Genomic DNA, 27,676 nt, shown 5'->3' with positions numbered 1-27,676 from the left:
AGAAGCAATTATTCAAAGAATACAAAACTTCGCACCAACAGATATATTTCATAGCACTGACCACAATATTAAAACAGCCACACATCATCGCCCAGAACATTATATACAATAATATGGTTATTTTTAATATTTTTATATGAGCAATCACAAAAAATTTCAATATTTAAAATTAAGCGATATACCCAAACGAAGCCAAATTCGGTTGCCTTCTTTCGGTGGTGTAAAAGTTGTCTTTATGATCGTAACTTTTGTTTTCATGACGTCATAAATCATTACATTCAGAATGAATGACGTTTGTTGAAGAAGAATTGTGAAGTATATGTAGTTTACAGTAAAACGAGAAAATAGTTGCGTGGCTAGTTTAGTCGCAAACGAAATAATGAATGCAACCGTGTTGTTTCAGCAACGGCCAAACGTACCAGCTGTTTGTCTCAAGATATATCAGATTGGTTGGCGACGTGGGCGTCACTCTGCTTGCCTTGTGGTTGTTTGTGAGTCATGGCTGGCAGATAGTAAGTCAATGGTGAAGTTTTATGATACAAGGACTTGATATTGATGTAATGCCTCGTGATTAAACAATACATTAGTTGTGTCGAAGAAGAACGAAGAAATCATGTAGCTAAGCAAAAGTAAATTTTCCGATTGCAGTCATGCTGCAAATGCAAAACGTAAAAATTCTTATTGCAGTATAGATTATAATCGACCTTATTACATGATTGTGTTTGTTTACTTATGTATTAATGTATGTAAAACGTTTGTTTGCCAAAAAATCAGCAGCCCAGAATGCCAATAAGGTCATGAGATCGACTGTATGTAGGCTATAATTTTTCATATTTTAATGAAGAAGTGTGTTACCTAAAATAACATTTTTCCACTATGCTTTTGAAAAACTTTTTTGAAATCAGAAAACAATTTGAATATACTTTAAATACAGGTTAAGCCGAGTCTTGTTGTTAAAAAACTTTCGTTTGAATGGATTGTAACTGTAGATAGCAAAGAGAGCATATCAACCATTCATGAGCTCAGGCAAATGATATTGCAATGAGCTGGTTAAAAAAGCTGAAGAAATGGGATGAACGTCCCACTCCACAGCCTGCCACTGTGACACATCCCAAAGAAGAAAGTCCAGAAACTATATGTTGTGACGTATTTAAATCTCATTGGCGGCAGGTTGGTTTAAATGACGGCTGTGACTAAAAAAAATGATAATTCAAGTGCCTACAGTCATAATACAGCACAGACAATTGTCTTATCTTTCTTAACAATATTTTGTTGCTGAGAAGAGTTTTTTTTATATGTTTAATTCAACTTTTGCAGATATGTGACATTATCAGTGTGACTAATCCACGTCCAGTCTATGTGGCAACTACTCAAACTGTGGTGCCAAAGCTTGAAAATATCACCCACGATGATATAAATGCCATACAAAATTTGTTGCAGCAAATGATTTATCTTCTTGTGGAAGAACAATCAACTGGTAATCTAACTATTTGTATCAAACTTCGTGTATTATTAGGTTTTGAATTGGATTGTATAGCATGTTGTGCCCTTTTGTCTGTAAATTAAGTTTTAGCAATGAAATCAACCTGCAAATTGGTATCTTATGATGACTTTACTGTAGGTCAACTGCTGGGTCCAGTACTGGAATATGCCATTACCCAAAATGTATTTCAAAAACTATTAGATTGGTGGGAAAGCACACAATCCTTTAAAGCTGAAATCATGCTTAGTTTGGTGAGCAAATAATATGTTTACTATACTTGTGTTATACCTCCGATCTTATGCAGAAAGAAAAATGTTTTCCTGCAAAATGCATTAATCTTTTTTATGACATTTTTCTTCAAATTCGAGTTTAGCTTTTTCAAAATAATGTATGTTACCCCAGCTCAAGGTGTACGAGGTCCTCATTAGCCAGGCCCAACATTCTTTGTTACATCACAAACAACTGGTTGCACCAATGCTAAAGCTGTTGTCTTCTAACTCTTGTACAAGGTAAGTTGTCAGAAAAAGGTGTGAAGCTTGACAGGTTTGTTCTCGGGGGTTTCTTGTTATTAATGTAGTCAGGTTTTTGGGTTGGGACATAATAATTCATGCAAGAGATTCTCAGCACCAAAAGACAAGGCTTATTGAGAATGCCATTCCAGCTCATGAATATTAATTGGTGCGCATCTTTATTAGGTGCTGTCTGCACAACATAATGTGCCAATATGACATTGCATTGTGTTTTAAAACATACATATAATTTGGTTTGAAATTATTCAAAGCATAACAGGGGTATGTGCATTTCAGATCGGAAGAACTGGATGGACACATTGTCCTTTTGTTAAACCTACTGTGTGTATGGATGAACCGAGACCCTACGTTGTTGGAAGTCTTTTTCAATGCATCTTCAAGTCATGGCTCAGCAAACTTTTTGATATTCTCGCTTTTGATTGATTTCATTCACAGGTATAATAGCAGTTAGCAGTGTAATGAAACTATGCTTTGAGGGTGTTTATCATTTTTGCTGTTTGCCGTGTAGGGAAGGGACTGTAGGACAACAAGCAAGAGATGCCCTACTTCTGTGCATGTCTCTGTCATCGGAAAATGTATCAGTGGCCAATTACATAGTTCAGCAGTCCAACTTTTGTCCTGTGAGTAGCACACAGTGAATGTGCGATCGCCACATATGCGTCATAATACTGATTTCCTGATTCCATTTCTTCAGGTGTTGGCCACCGGTCTTAGTGCTTTATATTCCACACTGCCAAGGCACATGGTGGTGAGAGCAGATGATTGGCATTGTCTGCATAGAAGCGACTGGTCTCAAGTCCCCTCTCTCACCAATTTCATGAACTCATTTGAGTTCTGCAACTCTGTTATTGAAGTAAGCTTTTTTTGTGGTTTATTTTTATCGCTAAACGCAGTTTTGCTTTATTGGCACTGGGGAATTTTTTGTAGTGTATGTTTATGGGATATGTATATTTCTTTTTCAGCAAACAATATTTGTGCATTGAGGTTGTGCTTTTCATTGCATTAAACACATTTAAATCGTAATTGTATAACAGATAGTGACTTACTGACTTATGTTTAGGTTGCTCACTCAGTGGTTGGAGAACAACTTCTGGAATTTTTCTACAATGGATTTCTGATTTCCGTATTTAGCCCTTCCCTGCATAAGGTATATATTATATAAAAAGTTATGATTGTGTGTGTAACAGCCACAGAATAAAGTAGCACAAACCCTTTTTGTCCAAATAAAATTAACATTGAAATAATTTTTTTTGTCTTCTCATACTATTATTCAACCGCACCAACATAGCCTTATGTGTAAACTTTTTTGAACCTTACATTACCAATGATTTTCCAAATCAACTAGAAACACAAAGAAGATCCCACCAATGTAAGTTCAAACAGCGTTGGTCATTCGCAATTACCTAAAAGCCTGATGTAATTTTAATACTTTGCATTCCTAACATTCAGCGGACAGCTCATTGATTTGTATCAGGATAATCTGGCAGTGATGTTTTTTCATTGATTGTTTCATATTTACCATGTAACTTTTAGCTGATAAGTCGCAAACCTAAGCTGTATTAGTCATATTAAACATATAGATTTGTATTTGCGAATTGTTCTATTGGTTATTCCGTTGATCTGTTTTGTTTTTTTTGTTTGGTCCATTGATAATGGCGATGAAAAATTTCAGTGACTTCGATATTATTAAATTGCTGTTGATTTATAGGTTTATTACATGCTGTTTGTGCTAATTTAAACAAATCAATATAAAGTGAATAATGACAGTAATCGTCAACATATTGCTGATGTTTTTTTTAATTTCCTGATGATTGCTGATACTCTACTAGATTGCTCTCTGCTTTAAAGTTATACAAATTTATGTATATACTATACTCAGTAATACGAAGAATTTTTTAATTTTTTGAAAAGAATCTAACAAAAGTGTCTTTGTAATTACAAATATATACCCTGGTAAATGATTACATATCATACAGTGAAAATTTATTATTGACATCACGCAAATATTGGTAATGTTTATTTCAATACTTCAGACTTCAGCTGATGAAGTTGTTGTAACGACTGCTTACTTGAACCTCTTTCTTCGTTCTGTAACCGCACCTTCGTTGATGAGATGTTTTTTACATTTTCTTCTTACACATCGTCATGAGAGCAGCCTTATTATCAACACTCTAATACTAAGAATAGCCAGCAACAACAGGGTGGGTATTGTTGAAGTGGAAGTACTTCTTTCGTTTGGATTGTTTTCATGCAATCTTGTTTTTTGTAGCTGGCCCTTGTTTCGTTGTCATTGATACGGACACTTGCAGATCTGAATTGTGAAGATCTGATGCTGCAGTTAGTTTTCAGGTATATTAACACTAGCATTTTACACAAATACAAATGTATTGTGCTATAAAGTTAGGAGACGAAAATTTCGGTTTCCCAACAAACCAACCTTGATTTACACCATATCCACGGTGATGTTACAAACTTTATTTGAGTTAACATTTTAAAAACAAACTGGCACAGCTTAGTTGAAAATTAAAAAATCTTTATTCAAAGTTATATTTTACAACAATTAAAATTTCACAACAAAATTGTGACACAATTTGGATAGAAACAAAATGAATTTTCTTTCATTCATTGACTGATATAGTTTGGCAAGTAATACATACAACAGATTTTTATTAATCAATTTTCTTTACATCAGGCACTTGATACCATGTGAGCACCTGCTTCTCAGCCAGCGTCGCGCCATTTGTGATGTTGACCTTCACAATGCTTCAGCAGCTCGATTCCTTGCGCTTACACCCATAGCCTGTCGAAATGAGGTAGACAGGAAAGCTGAAGGGGAAAACATGTTTCGACCAGTTGAGGATGAGCCTGGTGCAGAGAACAGGGTAAGACAAGGCTATAAAATAATCTTCAGAGTTTGTGTTTGTTATTTCATTTTTTTTAACTGTGACCATTGCTGAACAGTCCAAGCATTTGCAATCTTATATTCTGATCAGGCCAAGAAATTGGCACAAACCCCATCCTCAACAAATGTTACTCTGTCCCACAAAGGGATCCCATGTCTCATTTCAAGAACCACTGGATTAACCAAATATATTCTCCACAAATTCTGTGACTAAAATACAAGCTAAATATTATTTACCAAGATATATCATATGCAGGCAACGCGCTCGCCCACCTTGCAGAACGAATCCACACTGGAAAGGGTTCTCTCCCAATCCCCATCCCCTCCAGCCAAACCTCCCGGTAACGGTTTCTTTTCATCATTACGATCGCCATCATCACCGCATGAAACCTCCTTTTTTCGCGGCAACAAATCACCTTCGATTGATGCAAATCATGCTTTTTCGGAATACACAGTCAACGAGGATCTATCAGTCACGATTAGCATGCACTCAGGTTTAATTCCCTGATTTTGAATGCAATTCTCCGAGATTCTTCTGTAAAAGTGAACTTTGCTTTGCAAGAACGATGTTTGCGTTTCAAGATAAAATTGAATACGGTTTCACGTCAAGTTGATTATTCACTTTTTGGTGTTTACCGATTGTGTGAAATTGCACACAACGCAATTGCGGAGTGGGACCAATGTTTTCCTTACGTTTGCTTAAAACCACACTTTGTGTGCCAAGGAAATATCCGCATTAATTCAAATGACTTTTTGTTAATCCACCACAGCATGTAATTTCATTTTGCACCAATCCATGCAGAATCAACCTGAGGTAAAACCTCAATTTTATTTTAGAACATTTTTTGGTCAATGCGAACATAATTTTAGCGAATATTTTGTCACGAAGCTGAGGAATTTATGATACCCCACTGATTCATTCTTGTGAGAGGATTGTTCGAGTCTGTCACACAAATCCTTGCCAATACCTAGTCTAACCGCCTTGTGATGTGTTTAGCTGTGAGCAGCGACGAACCAGACACGCCGGGTGTGCGACTGCGCACTATAACAAGTCCAAGCACGATGGCCGAGTTCGGTCCTGATCTCGAATCCCAGCTTCAGTTGAACACAAGCTACATGGATTACCTTGAAGACGCGAGGAGTGTGATTGACCAATGCAGGTAATGTTATAATGTTTAATAAAACGTGGATTTGTGGCTTGTGACACCTTGATTGGTCAAAACAAAACATAGTGTACTCATTCAACCTTTTGTTTTCGTCTTTGGCTTCACGCTTTTACCTTTTCATACACAACTGAGCCACGTCGTTACGTAACACAAGTGTTAATCGTTTTGGCAGGGAAGCTTGCGAAGGTTGGTCCGCCCCCTACGATGGCGTTAACCCCCCGCCAGAACAAATTGAAAATAAAAACGGTAAGCTTTGTCAACACGTATTGAATTTATAACATAGCTTGACTTTTTTCGTGTTAAATTTTTTTTTTCACTAGCTGTTTACCAGTTCTATCTACGCCCGTTACATCAATAGCTAAACGAACCATTAAAATCAATTGCTTATATTGGTACTAGTCATATTTCCCTGTGCCCCATTTAATTACACAGCTTGTATTCCAGATCCAATATCTCGCAGTACACCACTGGTGCATCGGAAATCGGAAGACAACACCGCAGTGGATCAGATCACCACTCAGACGCCCGACAGTGCCATGAAGGCGTTATCCGCCACCTTACAAACCCTCGACATTACAGCCTTGGCTATGAACGGACACGCACCTCTTCCCTTGAGCCCTGTAGCCACAAACGCTGACCCTAAACCTAATAGCGAGGAGGGTAATACTGTGAATACCCCTCTCAACGATGTGGATATTGCAGACAAGCAGTTTATTCATGGAAATGAAGTTGAGGAAAATGGAATGAAGACGGAGAGTGACGTTGCGACTGACCTGGAGTTACCTTTGGAAGTAAATTCTGTTGAAGGTCAGGTGAAGGAAGTGGAAATCGAAGAACTATCATCGCCAGTGACAGGTATTTTGATGTCACTGACCACAAGAGTTGTGTTTTACCATGTTGTCATGCATGACCTTTTACTGATCTATGATTTAGGTGTATACCCTTTTAAAGGTAATTCTTAACAGCAATGTAAACATTATGGACTTCCAGTTGTTATTGACTGTTTGTCTACGTCTCATAATGGATCTACTTTGTAGAAAAACTCGCAAAACCACATTCTGGATCAATCGGGCAAACCTCATCTGTGGACGACTTCTTCCGAAGTTTGATGGACATCGTTCCAAAGTCGACTCGGGAAAAGGTGGAAAGTGGGAAACTCCCCAAACAGGTGAATTGGGTTCAAACATATTCGTGTTTTGAGCGAACCGATCGTTTATTGCAAATGGATAATATTGACTTTTGCGGTTCGGAAACAGTGCCAGATTATGCAGGTGGTGGAAATTTAGTTGTTTGTATTTGTGAACTTACTGACACGTATATGGTGTGTTTCACCCACTGTGATTTTATTGTATGGTCAAAGCAGTGTGTTGTCATCGCTAAAATAACGACAATATATAAATTGTATGGAAGTACTCAGCACTCTTACAACGCAACACTGCTGTTGCGTTGCCGCTCTGTGTTTTACTTGACTCAGTTTACCCGTTGTTTTGCTGCTGCACATACTAAAAAAAATTTTTTTTAATTTTTTTTTTTAAATTGAATTGATGGTTAACTTGTGTCACGTGAAAGAAGTGTTGCTGGTTAGGTAGATTTCATGAAGTAAAAACAATTTATTGCTACATACTAAAAAACCTGCACATACAAATAGTAGAGAACGGACTCTATAGAGAAAGCGTATAGAAACAGTTTCAGAAAGTTAGTTGTGCCGTCTATGAGTTGAATAGGCCACACATCCCGTCTCGTGACCTGCCTTTATTGTATTTGTGTTGGGAGCTTATTCATTAACCAACCGCCAAATCCAGTCGCGGTTTGGGTATAGGAACGACCCGATGGCAACGTACAGTTGTGCTTCAGTCGCCCAATCCTAATATAAACCCTGATACCTCTGCTTGTTGTCTTGATACTAAGTATCTCGTTGTATCTGGGTTTCCTGCACACTTGTTCATTACAGTGTTACGATTTTTAAATACATGTTATTTTTTTGTAGTCTAGTACCGCCGTCAACCCCGACGAAGACATCGAATCTGGTATTGAAGTGTCATCAGACGATGTACAGAATAACAGCCCTGAACGTAACCTGAACGATGGGGAGGTACATATTGCTTATGTTGGTTCAACACGTTTGATTCAAGGATCGGTCGTTTCTTGAAGTTGTCGTAGATTGTATACGGGCTGGACCAGCCACAATTTTCATTTTGAACAAACACGTTTTACTAATTTGTTCAGCAGTAGTTTAGCGTAAAATAACGCGACGGTAAAAGAAAGATGAAAAATCAGCCACTACTACAGACAAGCACATGTTTCTTTAGAAATAATGTATGGTTACGCAAACCAATGCAAAATCGCAGCGATACCACCGTTGCTTTGTGGTTTTCTATAATTAACCGCAAAAAAGGTAAATGCGGTCAGTTTTCATACATCTCATAGATGTGTCTTAACGTGGAGCAGAGTAACCATTTTAGTAGCCAAGTACAAATGCAGCCATATAACCAGGCCAAAAAAATATTTGAGAATTTGATCGTTTACACTTATAACTTCAGGACGTTGTGTCATATGGCTTCAACAATTGAATAATTTTTAGTTACTTTTTTTGCCCCCTTTGTACACAGCAATTGACTGTATTTCTGCATTAAAACAAAAAAGTTATCACAGATTTTTATTCAGGCTGTATTTTCCATTTTAAACAAACCGGTTTTACTGACGTTATCAATTTTGCACATTTTAAGTGCGGAGAGACGGAACTGCAGCAAAATGAAGACACCATGAGTCAGGTGTCGGTTAATACTGCAGACATGGACGATGAAGACCCGATGAAGATGTTGGCATCGCGTCAAAACGAAGAAGAAACACATATGTTAAACGACGATGACCTGAGTTACAACCGTTCACAAAACTACAGGCAAGCGCACTTTCATTCTAAAACTCCACAGTCAAACACCAGAAACTGGACATTTTAGTAGATTTTAAACAGCAAAAACATGATTACAAGTTATGGCGTCACTTACATTTGTACTTGTAACAGTTTTGCGGAAGAAACTGACGACGAATTCGATGATTCAGCATCGATCGCGTCGTCGTCATTCTACGAACCTGCAGACGATTACGTTCCAACCGAACTTTCCGTTGCACCCGCTGTACCCTTGAAACTGCAAGGAGTCCCTTATACCGGTAAGAAACCCTACAGGTTAATTTCGTGGACTGATCATTTGTGTGCTCCATCTTTTTTAAGTTTGAAACGTGATATCTTCGATGTTAAAATCGAAAATCTGTTGCTTGACGTTTTCTGGCGTAGTTGCTTTGTATTCATTAAACGACTATTAGGTCGTTTTTTGGTATTGTTGCTTGGCAATTGGATGCATATTCGTCACCAAACGTGGAACGTCAGTGGCACAGTCCCATGTCCGCAATATGAGTAATGCGCAAACGTGACTAACGAGCCGTTTTCCACAAATTATGCCGCTAGCCAACTAACCGCAGCAAAACTTACAATAAGCATCGATTTTCTCTGCAATTTCAGGGCCATTGATGGGAACCTTGTTCGCGAAGCTCGATCAAATGATCAACAATTCCCTGTATGAAAACCTTCTTCTTACTGGAATAGTGACGAGGTTGGCTTGCTACCCCCACCCGTTGCTCCGATCGTTCCTCCTCAACACACAAATGGTTTTCCACCCGTCAGTCAGGTCCTTATACCAGGTATTTTAATATTTGCCTACATCAGGGCCAAGCTTTTATAACTAATAAAATCTTTTCAAGGCCAAAACTCAACATTGGATTGTATCGAAATAACGTTTATTACTTAGATTTTTTTAACAAAATTAGAATGATGAAGTATTAAGTGACAGGTGAATAAAGCCTTATTGCAAACTGTCCGTTTTGTGCTTGCCAGTATTTTTGCCATTACTGTTGTAACTGTATAATAACATCATGTATCTCTAATCTGTCAACTAACGTCTCCAGGTACTGAACAGTGCTCGTAACAAGATAGACACTTACTCTGTCCAAGTGAGCGACTTCAAAGTGTTGGTACGAAGGGCGCAGAAGTATTTGTTGGCGAGAGGAACAATTCCGTTGTCCGGCGACGCTCGCACTCGCAACAACGTACACGATCGACCTATGCCAGTGCCAAAGGGTAAGTTTAAAGTTATACTGCTTAAGTACAAAATCATATGGATTTTTGCGCATTTGGGGATCCTTTACAACACATATACTTCAGTAAAAATACTTTATTTGTTATTGTTTTACAAACTTTTGATGAAAAGGGTTTTGGTTAAAACGTACGTATATGGAGGAACCCGGGATACTGACAATATACCAGATAAGAGATTCTCAATATATGGGTCACGTTGGGTCACCAAATGCTGTTTTAGTTGCGGAACAATTTGCGTTTTGTGGGGACAACTCTACATTTTTCCCTTGCAGTTGTTTATTATGGGCGGTACAGAAAATGTTTTTTGCGTTCTTTTTCTTTTTTGTTCAACCAAAACGATTGCTAACTGAGACCAACCACGTGGATGAAAAATACACCGCGACTTGTTCCTATAGGAGTGCTGCACAAACTTTTTTTCACGTTTGTTAACTTTAAAAATGGGCACGGCGGCACAAGAATAAAAAAAATGTCTTCCTATAAAATTCGTGTAGGTGCAAACTGCTGGTTTTCAAATTAAGAACCTTTCTTGCGTAGCAAAATTTAAAAAAATTGGACAACGTTTGTTTAAATACAACACGTCTATGTTCAAGTAACTACAATATTCAAAATTTGCCATGTTATAAAGGTTTTTTTTAAAAAGAAGTTTGCATGTACACCACAGCACGTATTATCGCGGCCCAACCGTTACGAAGCACTGGCCTAGACTATCGTGAATAATTGAATGCTTCCCAGTCCCTGCGCTCATCGAACACGGGCGAATTCTCCCGTGAAATAACATTATGGTGAAGGCTCAGTTTATATTGGGATTGTCAAACGTGGGTATTTGGTTTAATCTGGTTTGATGATACAAATGATCAGATGTGGCTGCTGTTGTTTGGACTTGGACGGACAATGGGACTATTCTGGTTGTCTAATTCAAGGTTTCTCAAACTTTTTATAGTCACGGCGCAGTTGGATCCTCTTAATTCGGAACACCTCATTCTTAAGCCAGTCCAAGTTTTAAATATATCTAAAATGACGCAATATCAGCGTTTAACTCGAAATATGGCCCTGGTTAGGTGAACATATTGCTGTGATTCTAGGCTAAACGTTCAATAAACCACGGGTTTTAGTTTCAAGGTTTCTTTGTTTTTAATTATTAAAGAAAAAGCCCATTACAGTAACAATTGCAGTGGTATAGCATACAAGCGGTTGCAACATATTTTCATGTCTCACAATTTTACACAACATACTACGAAACTTTGATTGATGAAAAATCGCGGCACACCAATAAGGAAAGTTTCACGTCACTGAGAAACCCTGATCTAATTCGACAAGGTTGTTGCGAAACAATTTTCCAATTACCCAATTCTCATCTAATTTGGAAAAACTAAGCAAGTCTTAGGAACACAACTCACGGATTTTCTCATAATTCTGAGTATAAAGAGACTGGCCCATATTGTTATTAACACTGTCTTGTTAAAACAAGACGTTTCGACAAAAACTTATGTCATCATCAGTAAGCAAGTCTGATTTTAGCTTTAATCTTATTTTGGGTTTTGCCAAAAATGGTACAGCACAAAACGTGTTAATATTGGCACATAATTCCATTGTCTTTTCATTTGGGATGAGAATCATTACTGTTGTAGAATAAATTGACTTTGACTTGATTAAATGTCCAAGTTTTTCGACGTTTTCTTAATTTTCGTTCGCGTAGATGCGTTTTTTCTATCGTTTTAATCCAACGACAAAATCTAAGTGGCTCTAATTTTGATTTTAATCTAATCTTGAAAATACATTTTGTTATCTAAGTCTGGTCTTATCATAACAAATAACAACCTTTAAAAATTATAATATTATGTATATGTGTGTATATTTATTTCAGTTAAATCAAGAACGTTTGGTGATATGTTTATGCGAAGAAAACCAAACAACAAGAAAAAGAGCAGCACTTTGTTGCCCCGACTCGAAACACTGTTGGAGGTAATTATCCCTAACGTCTTGGCTAATGTAAACAACACAAAAATTGCAGCTGACGAAAAAAAACAGCAAATTGGCGAAGATTTTCAGTTGAATTTATGTTTGAACACATAAAATATCGTAAGCAGTGTTCACAGTGGTCAAAATCTCAAAACATTTTTCAGGCAGTTCTGTAGATGCTTTCTGTTGTAAAAATATATTTCAACTTAAAAGACGTCATTAGTTGCTTCGAATACTTACAAGCGAATTTGAGAAATGCCTTTAAAAGTTGCAAGGCTAATTTTACAATCCTAATATGTAACATACAGAGACGCGGAAGAACGAAATCCAAGGAGAGCAACGGGAGCGTGGATGCGCCAGAAGAGGTCGCTGTACAGCAGAGCGCGTCGCAGTTCTACATCAAGCAATCGATGCGACAACGCGAACGCGAAGAGCGAAAACTTCGCGAACTACGGACCAAGAATGCAGTTTATGCGAGCATAGTTTTGTCCGAGTTCCTCAAGGAGCTTGCTGCTGTTGCACAAGAACACGCGGTGGCGCACTTTGCTTGATACAGAGATGCGTAAACTGAACGAAACGGTGGTCCTTAAAACAGTGCAATTGCTTGTGAACAAAGAAGGCAGTCTGCAGTGTTTACCACGGCGCTTGCCAAGCTTTTTTTGACTTTCCATGATTTTTTGCGTTTTCGTTGCAAAATGTTGTCACCCGAGGTACAACATATCTCAAGCGCCTTTACATATACACCTATCCCCCGTATTTTAACATGTATTAAACTTATCATTGTAATAAAATATAGATATATTTCTATCCGCCATTTTACACTTCACACCGATTGTCTTAATCGCGTACCTGACCTTTTAACCTTCTTTTACGTAAACTTGCTCCTGCAATCCATATTTTAATGACGGGCCAGGGTATAATCAGTCGTGCCTTCGCTTTTCAAGGCCTTTTCAACGCACGTGTTTCTGTCATGTGCTTGCTCTACCGCAAGAGGGCGCCATTCTGTTATTTGTCAACCATTACCTGACAAATAGATATTTGCAATGATGTACTTACTATATGTGGCATTTCTTGTCAAACATAAACGCGTGTGTTCGATGAACATTTCTATGCATGCTTCTTAACGCCCTGGTACGTGTACCTTACCATCTGCTATGCGGCCATCGCAGAACCAACTAAATCATGCTCCAAATCGGCGACTGCTAATTTTACGCGGCTGCTGCTCGATCCAGCAACCTTATATATCTGTATTGTGGTGTCGGTACATTTCTTACTCGAGATGCTACTTTTTCTCGGCCTGCTTTTAAATTCTCACCCGCCTATGATTAAAGAATACAAAACTGAAAAGATCAAGCGGTACAACTCGTTTTGCGGTGTCCTTTTTTATTATTATTGCACTCCGCAATAACTGCCCAAGAAACAAACCGGGGATGCGGAAATGGATGCGGGGAGTAGCGACATGCAAGACGTGCTTAAGCGAAAGCAACGCTCACACTGGTGGTGAGATGAAACCGCAGCGGCGACGGTACATTGAAAACCTTCAACATCAAGCGCAAAAACTGCTGTCAGCCGCCGTGCGCAAGGTGAAGAAAGGCGAACAGATGAGGTATAAAAACGACAAGAACTGCACGAAGCGGGGAGAAAGACGGAAAATACTTTCCGTGCACGTAGTTTAGTTACACGGGTGGCGCCAACTCCCATATGCTTGGTGGCGCTACACGCCTCCACAAACGCCAGGCCTCGTCAACTTGATACATAATGGTACTGCGCAACAGGACGTTAAAAGTATTTCCTGCCCATGAGGGCAGCAGACAAAACAACTCACCAACATTTCGAAAAGCTCGCAAACCCACAAAGCATATATTTCCGCTCAACCTTTAAACTTACAACATGTGGGCATTGTGCTAAGCGCGCCCAGTAAAACGAACAGGACATAAAAAACTCGCGAAGTTCATATGTCCCGTACTTAATAGAGAGAAATGGTGCCACCCGTAAACCGCTGATCACAACAGGCGGCTAATAGTCAAGAGCGTGCAGAAATAGTTTGTTGTCGGGTAATGGGTATGCAAGCACCAAAAACTTTGGCGCGGAGTTGGGAAGACATGCACGTATATACGTAAACTCGAGATCCGCACCTACGAGAGACCATTTCATGGCTATGTCCTGAAAGGCGTGAAACCAGATGCATTGCGTCGACAGATAGCCGGATGATTGAGAAGAAACCGTCGTTACCAGGTAACGGGATTGGCTCACCGACGAGCATCGTCATGGCTGAAGGAGCACAGAACTTCAAGATTGATCGAAAGATCATCACTTGGAATCTGGGTCGAAATCCAACACCATGAGTTTGGTTTCTTCAGTACCATTGCGACTCCCGAAGGCACAAACTAGTTTCGTTTGAGAAGCTCGAATCCTCCAAACCACACCTCCCGAGCCGCGAGATTCGAGGGTGACGAGGTCCCGGATGACCTGCCCGACAGAAAAAAGTGGTCACGTGGTTGTTTACAAACTGAATTTCATGAATTTGTTTGATAAACGTAATTAGACATATTGAGTATCATGCAAAGCGCACGCGATTTTTCTCCAACTCCTAAAGTTATGTACAGTGCAACTACTGAAAAAACAATTGTGTAAGGAAAAAATATGTCCAATAACGATAATATATTATACGTGGTTATTCCTATCTGAATCCCCACCTTTCCTGTGTCGATATCCCACAACTTGACTGTGCCGTCGTCGGAACTGGTGATGATAAACTTTCCACGAAACTGCAAACAGGTGACTGCGCTCAGGTGCTTGTTGGACCCTACGAACAAAATACCAATGTTAAGTCGCAAATCAAGTCATTCCAGTTAATAGTGCGTCGGTTTGGTTGAGCACCAAGCATCGTGTACTCGATTGCTGTAATGCAGTGGTTCTCAAACTGTGGTACGCGTACCCGCACTAGTGGTACGCGGGAGCTTTTCAAGTGGTACGCGATTTAGTCTACTCTATACAATTTGCCGCACTTTGCAGAAGCCAAAACCGCTGCAAATACATGATGTCGGTTTCTTCATTGTGCATTTGTGACGCAATAGTATCAACGTGAAATTGTTGCACTGTTGAAGTAATTCTGACATCGTTTATTCAACTGTGCAACAATTTCACGTTGATACTACTGCGTCACAAATGCACAATAAAGAAATCCAAGGAACTGGTGATATTGGCTAAATTGTTATTCAATGGTGGTATGTCATAACAGTTATGGTGTAGTAATACGGTGGTACGCAGTGTATTAAAAAACAAATGAGCGGTACGTGATTGGAAAAAGTTTGAGAAACACTGCTGTAATGCGATCGATTGTTCATGTCAAGTGCATATAAATGTACCACATAACAACCCCCCTTTTTAACTTGAAGTTGTATTTGTTACGTTGCTGTGTGCCAGTTCGATCACCATCGTTTAATTACTAGTCAGAATTTTTTACGGAACAACATTGTGTGTAAAACGTACATTATATAGCAATGGTTGAGGTTCCGCATTTTTACCGTAACTATTTACATTTGCCCTACGACGAATGTTCGCTTCTACCGAGTCAGTATTAAATTCAGGCCGATGTCTGTGCCAAGAAATAACCGCACTTCCTTCTTCACTACACTTTTGCGACCTGCTCACAATTTGCTTGCTCACCTTCCAGTGTCTTCAGGCATTCCCCCGTGAGGATATCCCACACTTTGACCGTCGAGTCCGCGTTTCCCGAAACGAGAATGTTGCCACGCAACACCATACCGGAAGTGAGGGACTGGTGTCCCATGAGCGTGTGGAGGCAAGTTCCTGTTTCAACTTCCCACACACGAATCGACGTGTCCAGACTTCCGCTTACAACGTACGTGCCATCGAACTGTAGAACAGAGGGTCAGGATTTGAAAGGTTGATGTGAATGTAGCAGGCAACAAGTTTAATTTTACTTCTGCAACGTGTAGTGCTGTGGTTTTTCTAGCCACTTTGTTCTCATACTATGTTTTGCGTGAAAACTGTTCTATTTTTTTTACATTACAGAACCCAAAGTGAATGAAGCCCATGGCGCAAATTATATTCATGCAGCTTTATGCCAGGTTAGCTTGGATACAGGTATAGATCCAGTACTATTTCTATTATTCTTTTCGAATCTTTAAGTATTCGCTTAAAAAGGACTTAACAACGAGGATTCCATTCAACAATAAACGGAACACAAACGTGTGATTGGTTCAGGTTATTTTACATGTGATGACCATTATTTATAAGATGCCTATAATCAGGTAATTGCAGTTTTATAGGTTGTATGACGTCAGCAAACGAATCACACCTGTCCGATTCGAACAGATTTGCAGTAAATTAAATTAAAATTTAAATTAATCGAACTCGAACGGCTATAATTTTCATGATAACAAACAGGCGTCTTTAAAACTGGCAAATCAAGGCGCTGAATAAAACATGAATGGCAAGGTAACAACGGATTGTAGCGAACAAATGCCGGTCAGTCAAAAGTCCATGAAATCCGCCACTGTTTCAGCGACTCGTGGGGTCGATCTGACGTCACACACGAAATGAAAGCGATATTTTTGATTCGTTTTTCGTGTTGGACGCCGTCTTGCACTCGAGACCAGGGCTTCCCAAACCGGGGGTCGCACGCCGTATTTTATGGGTTGTAGAGATTCAGTGACACACTACATTTAGTTGGACATTTCACAAGGAACTCTCTCCCGAGAGATTTTCAGTCGTTTCATTACAATTAACTGTTGCAATAAAATAAACATAGTTTAGAGTCAGATACGACGAACTTTAGAACCAATTAAACGGGTCGCGAGGGAAAAGTTTGGGGAAGTCGTATACCTTCGTAACGTTATTGGCAGTAGATTGCCAACAACTATAGTCAACAGAGCACAAAATAGGGAACTACAGTTAAAAAAAAGGGTGAAGTAATAGGTTTGCATTGGGAAGTTCGTCATATTTAACCCCCAACACGTCCCCATTCTACGAAAAAAAAACTATATTTCAAGGGGTTCTTCCCGTTTCTGCAACCAACCTGCAGCGAGTAGACGCGGTTCGTGTGGCCCTGCAATGTGTGAAGGCATTCCTCCGTTTCGGGGTCCCATACTTTCACCATGTAGTCGTAGGCCCCGGACACCACTCTCCGACCGTCGTAACACACGCACCTAACCGCCGCCATATGGCCCATGAGAACGTGAAGGCAGGCGCCGTCTTCAATATTCCACACACGGAGCGTTGCGTCTCGAGAACCGCTCACAACTCTGCGAATCGAAGTGAATATGAAGAAACGGTAAAAGAAGTTGACAAAGTCGGGGGCATATTTGAGGTTTTCCTTCTGAATTCAACCTTTTTTTAACGCCGCGCGTGACACACGTGGAAAATTTCACTTTTAAAATTACAATACAAAAAGCCTCGTGTCTGAAATGCAGTCTTATTTAAGAAAACATGTTTCGCTAAAAATCATTATCAGTTCTTGTTGGAATGGAATTTGCTTTCGGACACGGGGTCTTTCAATAATGTGAATTTAAAGTTGGAAGAATGATTACTCAACCGGCAATGTTCAGATTTCTATTCGTTGGCCCATTTCATGATATACAAACTACCCTTTTTAGTGATAAATTTGGAAAGATAAAAAAAGCCAAGTTTGTTCGGTGTAGCATTTCTTTTCTGTATGTACCTATTCGTACATGTTAGGCAGAAGGACACTGGAGGTAATGACTGAAATGCTACTGTTTAGCTTACGTTGAACTCCTTACATTTAAACGTTAGTACTGTCGAATTAAACGATTTCATAAATCGGCTATTTGTCAGTATAACGTCCATACAACGTGCTGTGCTATATCATGTTAGCTACAAGCCTCTACTGTTGCTTAAGTTGTGCAGCTACACGCAGCAGGTTGGCAAATATTTATTTTGATTGACTCTGCTTTCACCAAACATTATAAATATAGCAAACAAAAATAAAGCAAATCCCATGTGTGTTTATAACCCGAGAAACCGACGAGTTTCCCTTTTATCTTGGCGGAAAAATCTGCGTGAATCTCTCCTAAAAGTTGTTACGTCACACTGCAAAATAAACCCCAGTTACATTTTTTTAAGAAAAAAAAAGCGTTCGTTGCCCCGAATATCTGGTGAAGCGTGTAATATGGGCGTTTAAGGTAGGATTGGTCCATGGCACTGGTTCTTCACCCTGTTTTATCTTGATTCCTACTTTCAGTTTAAACGAAATCCCTATATCCCATATACTTGGAATTTAAGTATTTCATTATTGCCGCATTGCGTGGCCAAATGCCAATAAGTGTACGACAAACTATGAATACAGAATATAACATTCCTCTTGCAACAACTTTTGTATGTTTTTGGTGCCGACTAATCACCCACCACCAACCCTATAATTTCCCACCGGTTAAGAACCAATGGTCCATAGGGACAAAACTAAATGTCAGCATTGTGGGCCTTCGAAATGTTTAGTTTTAACGAACAAGATCATTTCACAACATGTATTCGTTATGTCGTGAACAAATAGTTGTAAATAATGATATACAAATGTGGACTACGCTATCGATTATTGAATTGTATTAACTCCACTCCAGATTGATAAAAAACAAGCAATTCTCGCCGCAAGAATAATTGGAAGGAAACGCACGCGGGATGGAGAACATGTGTTAGGCCTCGTGATTTCATCAACAAATCAATACTTGCAAGGAAAATTTACATCCTTCTGTCAAATACAGAAGATAGAATGCGCCATTTACGTATATCTTGTTTAACGTTTTATCAAAAAAGCCATGCCAAAGGTAAGCATTACGTGTTCAACTGATACGTAGGTAATAATGCAAAGGCAGCGTGATTTACGAGTCGACTTGGTATCACTTACATGTTCTCGTGTAGAGCGAGACAGCGGACAGTGGAAGTGTGGCCGAACAGCGTGTGTACGCAGTTTCCTGATAAACACAAAGCAAGCATAACGTTAGCATTTAATCACAAATACGTTTATCTTTTTAAAAGTCATAAGGGGGATGTACCAACATCGATACAACATGTATGCAAATAGCTGGGCAATTTTTTTTTAGATTGAAGTCAAAACAAGAATGCTGATCAGGTGGACATTTGAACTAATACCTGTGTCTGCATTCCAGATTTTGAGGGTGCGGTCAGTGGAACCACTGATGATAAGGTTCCGGCGCATCTGTGAGGCCCACACACCACCTGTATGACCTGTCAGTGTCCTCAGACACTGAAAAAAACAACAACAAAAAAGTAGCATTCATGTGATAATAAATTATACCTGTACCACATTCACATGGCTGTATTGCTATAAACAAAATCACTTTTAGTGATAAATTCAATTTAATTCAAGCACATACTTTTGTAAAGATAAAAATATTTTTATGAGTTTTGTAAATGTTGTTGTTACCTTTCCTGAAACAGCTGACCAAACTTTTAAAGTGTTGTCATCAGATCCACTGACTATTCTTGAACCATTGAATTGAAGACAAGTTATAACATGATCATCATGACCTTTGAGCACCTGCAACAAGCAGAACATTTACTGCACAAAATTCATAGCTTCAGTAGCAACAGGTGTATTTTCTTTCATTGACCATGTGCTTATATTGAACAAGTCAGTTATATAGATAGCTATGCTTACTATATCAGACATATATACAAGTTTTTACAACTAATTCATATCACAATTACTTTAACCCCAATGCAGCTAGGAAAGTTGACAAGTTGACGTAGGAATAAGTCAGTCTTCAAAATGACAAAACATTACAAAACATCCAACTTTTAAAAACAACCAACATAATTCCATATCATACCTTTGATATTTTCTCCTTGCCCTCCCTCCAATTAGTTTCAATGCGAACATGCCGGAGATAAGCAGCTTTCCAAGTGCTCTTACTTACTGCACTTGCACTTTTCTTATTCCTCCAATTGTGCTTGAGAACTTTTGCAACGTAAGGTTCGGTGATGCCGACCTCCCTGCATTTTTCCCGCCACATGAGGTTGTCTTCAGTGAGGATTCTCCAATACTTGCATGTTTGTGCGGCAACAAGGAGGTCTCTAGGCTCGAGGAAACTCAGAACATGTAGAGCAAGCTTTGGAGAATACAACATATAATTATTTGAGGGTTTCAAAGCTGATTAAGTTTCCGGGGAAACTGTACTAAAGAAACTAAAATAAATATATTTGACTAATGCAAATTATTTTGTATATAGGGCTACAGTTCCAATAGTTACTTAAAATAACATGTGTAGTTATCAATTTAAACACAAAATCTATGTTTTATGAGTGTAGCATTCTTACCTCTTTAGGTAATAACGAAATAAAGTCACGTTGAAACTGTGGCTCAATAATCTCAAGCATATATCGCACTTCGTGTGGTTGACAGACGCCGATAAGGCTTTCAAGTGCCTGGATTTTATCCTTGGCATTCCACTTTAAAAATCTGCACACCAACCATTACACAAATTTTTACATTGCCCAGAATGCTTTTGTTATATACCTCTATGTTTTTGATCACAAATATTGTAAATTAAATGGTAATATTTTGTAACTTTACACATGTTTATATCAGACAAACATCACAAAGATCCACTTATTTTATTCAATAAAAAAGTTTTCTTTCTTAGTTCAAACAGGTATCTTCACCCTAATACATTCCAGTATAAATGACGTCCACTTTTATGCTTTTATATTATACTTTTGCCTATGGGCATCGTGACCCATATTGTTAATTTAAAAGCCCAAAGCCAATTTATGGGCATATATTTCTGTTTGGACAATCCCACTTAAAGATACAGTAATAACTCATTATGTAAACCCAATGGCATAAATTTATTGTGTTTAAAGAAAGATTTCACTGTTGTTGCGCATAATGTTATGTAGTGGTACCTGTGAAGCCAGTCATCTGTTCCATTTGGTAAGGTAGGAGTAGGGGGAGCTGTAAGGATTTCTGTGCTGTCATACATAGGTTCCGGACTGCAATGGTAATGGGGTTAGTTTTAAACACAAACTTGGAAATTGTAGGAATACCTTTGCGAAAGCCCATCGTTTAAACTGGTGGAGGATGGTGGGGATGGGACGACAGTACTGTTCCTTGTTACACATCTTCTTTCTGGAAGGGACTTGGATGCATCCAGTGATGAGGAAGAATGCCTGAAGACATCACATGTGTATCAAAAGTGTGTGTTTTGAATTTAACATGAAGTTTTTCTTTAATCTATCATTGGGCATAACTAGTCACTGATTGGGGTGCCACCTTAGCAAAATGCTTAACAATATTACCAGATTTACAGTTTTTATTCGATATGCCTGACAAATGTCACAAATTTTGTCTGGTTTAGTTTCATGTAACTGATCCACTATGGATCCCATTTTTGTGGATTAAATAAAGAAATAATAATCATCAAAAAGTGTTGTTTTGTGGAAGACAATGAAACTTGGCATATAAAAAAACAGTAGCATTGCCAGGTAACACCCCTAAGTTACTCAAAACCACAGTTGAAAAACCCTCAGAATACTTACCCACTACTCCTACAAGCCTTCTTCTCCGGCGACTTAACTGCCTCACTCAGTGCGTCATGCTTGCGTTTCATCTGCCAAAGATAAGCACAGGGTTAATGATTTAGTCGCCAAGCATAAGGAGACGGGGGCCGAGAAGTGCTTTGCAACGTACACAACCTGCGAGTAGCGGAGTCGCTGTGTTACGCCGTTTATCACCCGGAGCTTCTTGTTTTCTCTCATGGCTTGGTGCCTGGGTTACAACTTCACAAGGCACGTCGCACATTAATAAGGCCAGCACAAACAAATACGGCCACAGAGCCCTACTAGCACCCACGCTGAAATCAGAGTTAAAAAAATTGCATGTCCGGTCTTGTCAAAGTCCATGCAATCGAATCAAAGAGGCGTCCCGGGTACAATTCAACGAGGTTCGGCGACGGTTTGGACGCGTTGCGTAATGCGAATCAACTGTTGCGGAGTTTCCGGTCGTGTGTACATTAAGCGTAGTTATCAGTTTGTGAGCGCAGGCCCTTGTGGCACTTGCGTCCTTCAGCTCAAACCGGATTTCTGCTTTCAATTGACATAAGGGCGTGATGCGCTACAAGAAGCTTTTGCCAAGTGACAAGTCATGGCAGAACATTAGCTCGTTGAACAAGTAATTGCCGATACTGTCTCAAGCACAAAACTATCTCTCCTGTTATATTGTCATTTATCAACCACCTGAGTAATGTCTGGAATTCCTTTTCTCCCCACACGAGCTAACACTGAGTAGAACTTAAAATTCTTAAACTTTGCAGCTTTCAATAACGACCAAATGTAACAAACTGGAACAAGTGGACGAGTTGTTTGCGGGCGCAGAATTGTCGCGCGTTCGATTCCAAGCGGACAGAATGCTGACGTTTATTTCCACGCCGGTGGCAGTGAGACATGGCCTGTACACACAGCATTTCGAGCTGCCTCCGCCTATGTGCGCTCTGTACCACAAGAGAACCTCTCGTTGGTGTGTGACTCTCAGGCGAGCATCGTCACACAAAGCCGTCACGCGCCAGCGCGCACAGACATTGGCCAAGAGATATCGCGGTGGCTCAGTGCGCGTTGAAACCGCATGTATGTAATTGCCAAACGTATCTACGCGCTTCTGTGCTAGCGTGATTAGGGCGATGGATGGAGTGAACGCACGAACTTTGTACTTGCATACCCATGTTATTTAGAACTTACTTTCTAAACTATTGTTTTTCGTTTGTGAAAGCAGCTTTTTCATTTTTTCTAGTCCACAGATCCTTAAATCCTTAAATTTTCTTTTTCTGTATAAATTTCATTGCGACACTACCACAGATCCTTAAATCAATACCAGTGATAACAGACGAGCTCGTGTTAAACTGAATACTTCCAACACTCGTTGCTCTTCGATACTACATGACACGTCACGCTGAGTCAATTCGGCAATGTTCGCCAGCTGAGACAGGGCGAAGACCCGAGTTTTAAGGAAATCGATAAAGACAATGCCGTCGGGTTTACACGAAACTACTGTTGGTCGCATGGGCTGTATTCGAAGTCGCGCGTTTCCTCATAAATACACTCACTTTCCATGTTAAATATTTGTTGGTAAGCCAAGATTCATCAAACCCGCTCACTCGTGTACAACGCGCCTATCCTACCTTGCTGGCGCTCCATTTAGCTGCCAATAAGCGAGTCCACCGAAAATGATACAATTTGACCACACTGCTTTAAGCTCGACACGACCGGCTGGCATAACCTGTCTACATAGCTGCTTGTGCCTCTTCAATGACGCATGTGGTGCATTAAGAAAACATCGTCCCCAAAACGTAGGACCGTGCTGCAACTTGTTTTCTTGATTTCGTCTACGGCTGTTAGCCCTTGGGTATGAACGACAGCGCGCCTTGAATATATGCGAGTCCACTTAATGTGCGGGCGTACATCGCGCCTAGCTGTTACATCGCGACGTACCAGAGCTCGTTAATCAATAAGTCGCAGTATCAGGCGTTTGGCAATTGCGTCGCTTGCTCGCCCATGTCACTGCGTCTTCTAATATTCAGATAAAACAACTGCGGCCCACAGAGAGAATCGACTAATACATAATGCAGTAACCATTGCAGTCGTGGTCGTTGGTGGCGTCGGCACGCTAAGGCTTCCAGAAGCAATTCGCTGTGCACTATTGATCGCTTACGGATTACGGCCTGCCTTCCGCATGGAGAACAACTCTGTGATGACGGCGCGTTTACTCTTTTGTAAAAAAACAATGACTTTACATGTTTTATATGTGCAAAAAAAGCCATAATATTGCAAAGCTCCACAGTGGTTCGTCGTCTCTGTTGTTCGGTACCTAGTATAGGGTACCCTGCAGATCGACGTTGACCGAAAGGTACCACAAAGTGGAAACTAGTGTGCCTGCTAGTGTGAAAGCTAGCACAGTGCCACTCAACAGCTGCACTGATGAGACCTTACAGGTCGAAACAGTGCGTGTACACACCCTGTCTGCAGCTTTACATGTTTGTTTGGGAAACGAAGTCGGCGGCCGCTGCTGCGTTTCAACAGCTGGCGTTAGGGGACTTCGCCGTCGCCGCCTTCTTAATTGACACATGAGCGAGTTTTGCGAACTTCACATGATCGTGGCAACGAACCTCATTTCCCAAGTAAACAGCTGGTTTGGTCAAACCACCAATAACTCGACTAGTTATTTCCACTGACGCGATAGCAAGAATTGTATTGCGTCAGAACGCTCGCACGGTTCGAAAGTTCGAAAGACAACAAGCGCGACTCGACATCCATTCAACGAGCACAGGCCTGCACTGACTTGGCCCGAGCGGTGGAGCGTCTTGGTACAGACTAGCGCTCGTCAGCTGATGGTACGGACTTAACATACCTGTCTCAGTTTAAATATTTGCCAAACAATCCGGTTTTTGCTAGTGGGCGGGACGGGAAAGCACAACGAAACGAACGATCTGTTTCAGCTGTACTAAAACTGTGCTTTTGTTAGACACTGCACTGCTGAAATCTGCCATATGACATGCTCGGTTGGTATAATGGAAATGACGACCAGACCATCTCTTGGTGATACTGTTGACAGTGCCAGCATGAGGCCACCTTTCTCCTATTCACAGACTGCTGCCACATGTGGTGTGGTTTGTTGACATTTTGTTTTGATTCAAATTGGACAAAGGAAGTACACCAAAATCAACTAAGATACACCCATGTTTAGTTTAATGAAGAACAGGGTGAGAAAACATAAACTAGATCTAGATTAAAAAAAACATCTGTCCTAGCATTAATTTTAGTTGACAAAATTTCTAAATGTAACAGAAAAACTAACAACTTTTGCAATCAACCAACTCTAATCCACTTGTGAACTCCAATCATTATTCATTAGACATCTGTTTTGTGCCATTTAGTTTTATTGCACTTGTATAGAAGCCTTTACTATGGGGTGCACAGTTATGTTCAAGAAAATGTTTGGTGGCTCTGGTGGTGCACAAAGACCATGTAAACAATCCCCAACAAATAATGCAGAAGTGTTTGATGCAATCACATGACATGGCAGGATCACCACACAGCACAGGGCCTTACTTGGGGTACTCTCTAGCTTGACTGTTAAGCCAGCAAACCTAATGATCCACCTCAATTATCGCTATATAATATTAGTACATGATAAGCAATCTATTTATTTTAAATGTTCTTGAGAAGTTAATTTATTTATATATATATATATACATATATATATATATATATGTGTGTATTATCTATTAACCCATTTTTTATGCTTTAAATAGAAACATAGATAAATGAAAAGAAACTCATGGGCTACAATTATACATTCTTGGTGCAAGTAAATTGATTTATTCAAGGGTTGGTGAGACTGTCTCAGTGAGACATAACATGCACCATTTAATTCTCCAGTTTATGTTGTAATCATAATATACTATAAAGCAGCTGCTAGTTAAAGCAATAAACTTACAATTGACTTGACTTTCATTTTGCTTGCAGAGGATTCCACTTGCATTTCCTCCAATTGGTCGTTCTCTTTAGCAATGCGTTTTGATGACCGAGTGCTCATGGCCAAGGTTTCAGGGACATGAGATGGAGGAGAACATTCGTCAATGATCTTTCTTACACGACTTATCTGCCCTCTGGTGACACATCCAGAATACAGGGCATTTAAATCAATGTCCTCATCTGGTGTCTCATCTCGGACTGCGTTGGTCCCATTGCCGTGCAACAAGGTTTGTGAAGAACTCTTATCGCTAGATCTTGTTCTTCTTGATGTTATTAGACTTGCAAGACCTTTTTTCATTTTGTTGTCTAAAATTCAGTTGGTTTATTTTCAGAGAAAAAATCATGGAATACAAATAAGTGATAACTATGAGAGTCTTACCTTTGTCTTCACTCGTTTGCTGGCTGCTTCCTCCGCTAGCATGGGCTGTTTGCGACACCCATCCTCCCCCACTCCTGGGTGCACATTTGTCCCGTTTACGATTTCTGCTCGACCGCTTGCTATCACTGCATTCTGTCTTGTACTTCTTATTTCTGGACCCTGTTTTGCAAAAAAAAAAATTTTATTACCTTAAGTATATGCTGGAAATGGGGCAGGAATAACATGTTTGCCTCTAGTAACCGCCTCAGCACACTAAGGGTCACACATGCAATGACAACTGTATTTATCTCGCTCATCTTCTTCATACTAATGGCTGATGCTACCCCAAGGGAATATTTAATAGTAGCAAGTGAAACTATGGCAGCACAGGCACCCACAACTGTTTGACTTCCACTGAGTGATTAAATGTCAGGCGCGATAGTGCAGCTGTGTAGTACAGTGACGTCATTGTATTAGGTCATTGGCTAACATGGTACAAAACATAGACTTTCGCAATGATTATTTTATGTCAGTGTTATACAGTTGCTTTTTTACTCAGAATAAACCAAGTTCATACAAGTGACATTTCAAGATTTTTAAATGTTTGAAAATATAATTTCATCAATACAGTTATATTGAAGAAATAATAATTGCCAATACAGTAATATGAAATAAAGAAAACACATCTTTTACCATGTGGACATTTTGAAGCTTCATCCATTTGGTTTGGTAATTGAAACCACTGCTCTAAAAACACAAATTAGATTGTATGGTAGCTACACAATATTCTAATCAGTATATATAAACTTTGAAAGAAAAGCACAATACAGGGTTCACTTTATATCACAGGATTGTATTAAGCCATACCATAACCATCACAAGGAAACACAGAATAAAAGGTTAGCTACTACACATGAAACAAATGAGTACTATCTGCCAGTTACTTTTTACAGCATGCATGTGTAAATTTATTTTTTACTGGCTATGAAACAAAAGTTTATTTATTAAATTAGGACAAAGGTAGATTACAGCCTCATCACTCAAGTGATTTCTGTTCATATACTTCATAAACAAGTTTATGAATATTCATATATACTGCACATATTGTCAACAAGACGTAACATTTCAATATCAGGATTTTAATGCATTAGAGTGCTTTCAATCACTAAAAATCTATCAATAAAAACCACAACACGTTTGTACAATAGTTAATCAGAAAATATATTACGTAACGAAAAGAAGTTGTTATTTACTTGCGCATATGTTTCCAGTCACGTCATCCTAACTGCTGACATGGCACAATGCAAAACTTTTAAAACATATAGCACTATGCAAATCTTTCCGGGAATAACTTGTTGTCTTTCTTGTCGGTAAGTTTAGTTATATCCAGGTTCACAGTAATAAATAGATCTTCGAAGTTTTTTATATTTGTTATCTACCAGTGGTGCACTAACAAAGGCACCAACACACTTTTCGATCGTCTTTCTAATTCTAAATGCTCTGCTCGCGTACAAAAACAAGGTAAATTTCAGGAAGAGTCATAACGCATACCAGTCCAGGTTTCCAACAAATAGCAACTAGTTACAGTAAAACTTAAATAA

At 39.4% G+C, this 27,676-nt stretch overlaps 2 protein-coding genes across 4 annotated transcripts; one reads left to right on the top strand and one right to left on the bottom strand.

Moving 5' to 3' along the window:
* Window positions 1-938: 938 nt before the first annotated feature.
* LOC145912543 (FHF complex subunit HOOK-interacting protein 1B-like) lies at window positions 939-13,523 on the top strand. 2 transcript variants are annotated; one of them, XM_083000043.1, is made up of 24 exons: window positions 939-1,170; window positions 1,318-1,477; window positions 1,622-1,734; window positions 1,886-1,992; window positions 2,290-2,448; window positions 2,522-2,633; window positions 2,708-2,866; window positions 3,074-3,160; window positions 3,359-3,382; window positions 4,047-4,214; window positions 4,283-4,362; window positions 4,706-4,895; window positions 5,172-5,409; window positions 5,913-6,075; window positions 6,254-6,327; window positions 6,526-6,936; window positions 7,119-7,249; window positions 8,069-8,173; window positions 8,808-8,980; window positions 9,104-9,249; window positions 9,599-9,777; window positions 10,042-10,213; window positions 12,096-12,193; window positions 12,499-13,523. In XM_083000043.1, the coding sequence occupies exons 1-24, from the start codon at window positions 1,042-1,044 to the stop codon at window positions 12,739-12,741; spliced, it is 3,621 nt and encodes a 1,206-aa protein (XP_082856169.1). In that variant the 5' UTR covers window positions 939-1,041; the 3' UTR covers window positions 12,742-13,523. The 2 variants fall into 2 exon arrangements, with proteins under 2 accessions (XP_082856169.1, XP_082856170.1); XM_083000044.1 differs by lacking the exon at window positions 3,359-3,382 and having other exon boundaries at window positions 12,499-13,522.
* A 66-nt stretch (window positions 13,524-13,589) lies between these two features.
* On the bottom strand, window positions 13,590-27,576 carry LOC145912545 (F-box/WD repeat-containing protein 7-like). 2 transcript variants are annotated; one of them, XM_083000045.1, is made up of 16 exons: window positions 27,329-27,576; window positions 26,769-26,822; window positions 26,097-26,255; window positions 25,680-26,023; window positions 21,731-21,801; window positions 21,239-21,361; window positions 21,098-21,184; window positions 20,510-20,651; window positions 20,023-20,301; window positions 19,617-19,730; window positions 19,322-19,436; window positions 19,077-19,143; window positions 17,235-17,460; window positions 15,860-16,070; window positions 14,887-14,996; window positions 13,590-14,659 (listed from the first exon to the last, which is right to left on the bottom strand). In XM_083000045.1, exons 2-16 carry the CDS (start codon window positions 26,794-26,796, stop codon window positions 14,501-14,503), a joined length of 2,235 nt encoding a protein of 744 aa, XP_082856171.1. In that variant the 5' UTR covers window positions 26,797-26,822; window positions 27,329-27,576; the 3' UTR covers window positions 13,590-14,500. The 2 variants fall into 2 exon arrangements, with proteins under 2 accessions (XP_082856171.1, XP_082856172.1); XM_083000046.1 differs by lacking the exons at window positions 25,680-26,023; window positions 26,097-26,255; window positions 26,769-26,822; window positions 27,329-27,576 and adding an exon at window positions 21,887-22,448.
* Window positions 27,577-27,676: the final 100 nt, after the last annotated feature.

The sequence above is a fragment of the Ascidia mentula genome, chromosome 8, assembly GCF_947561715.1.
Source record: "Ascidia mentula chromosome 8, kaAscMent1.1, whole genome shotgun sequence".
NCBI lineage: Eukaryota > Metazoa > Chordata > Ascidiacea > Phlebobranchia > Ascidiidae > Ascidia > Ascidia mentula.
This window is presented reverse-complemented; position numbering and strand designations above follow the sequence as displayed.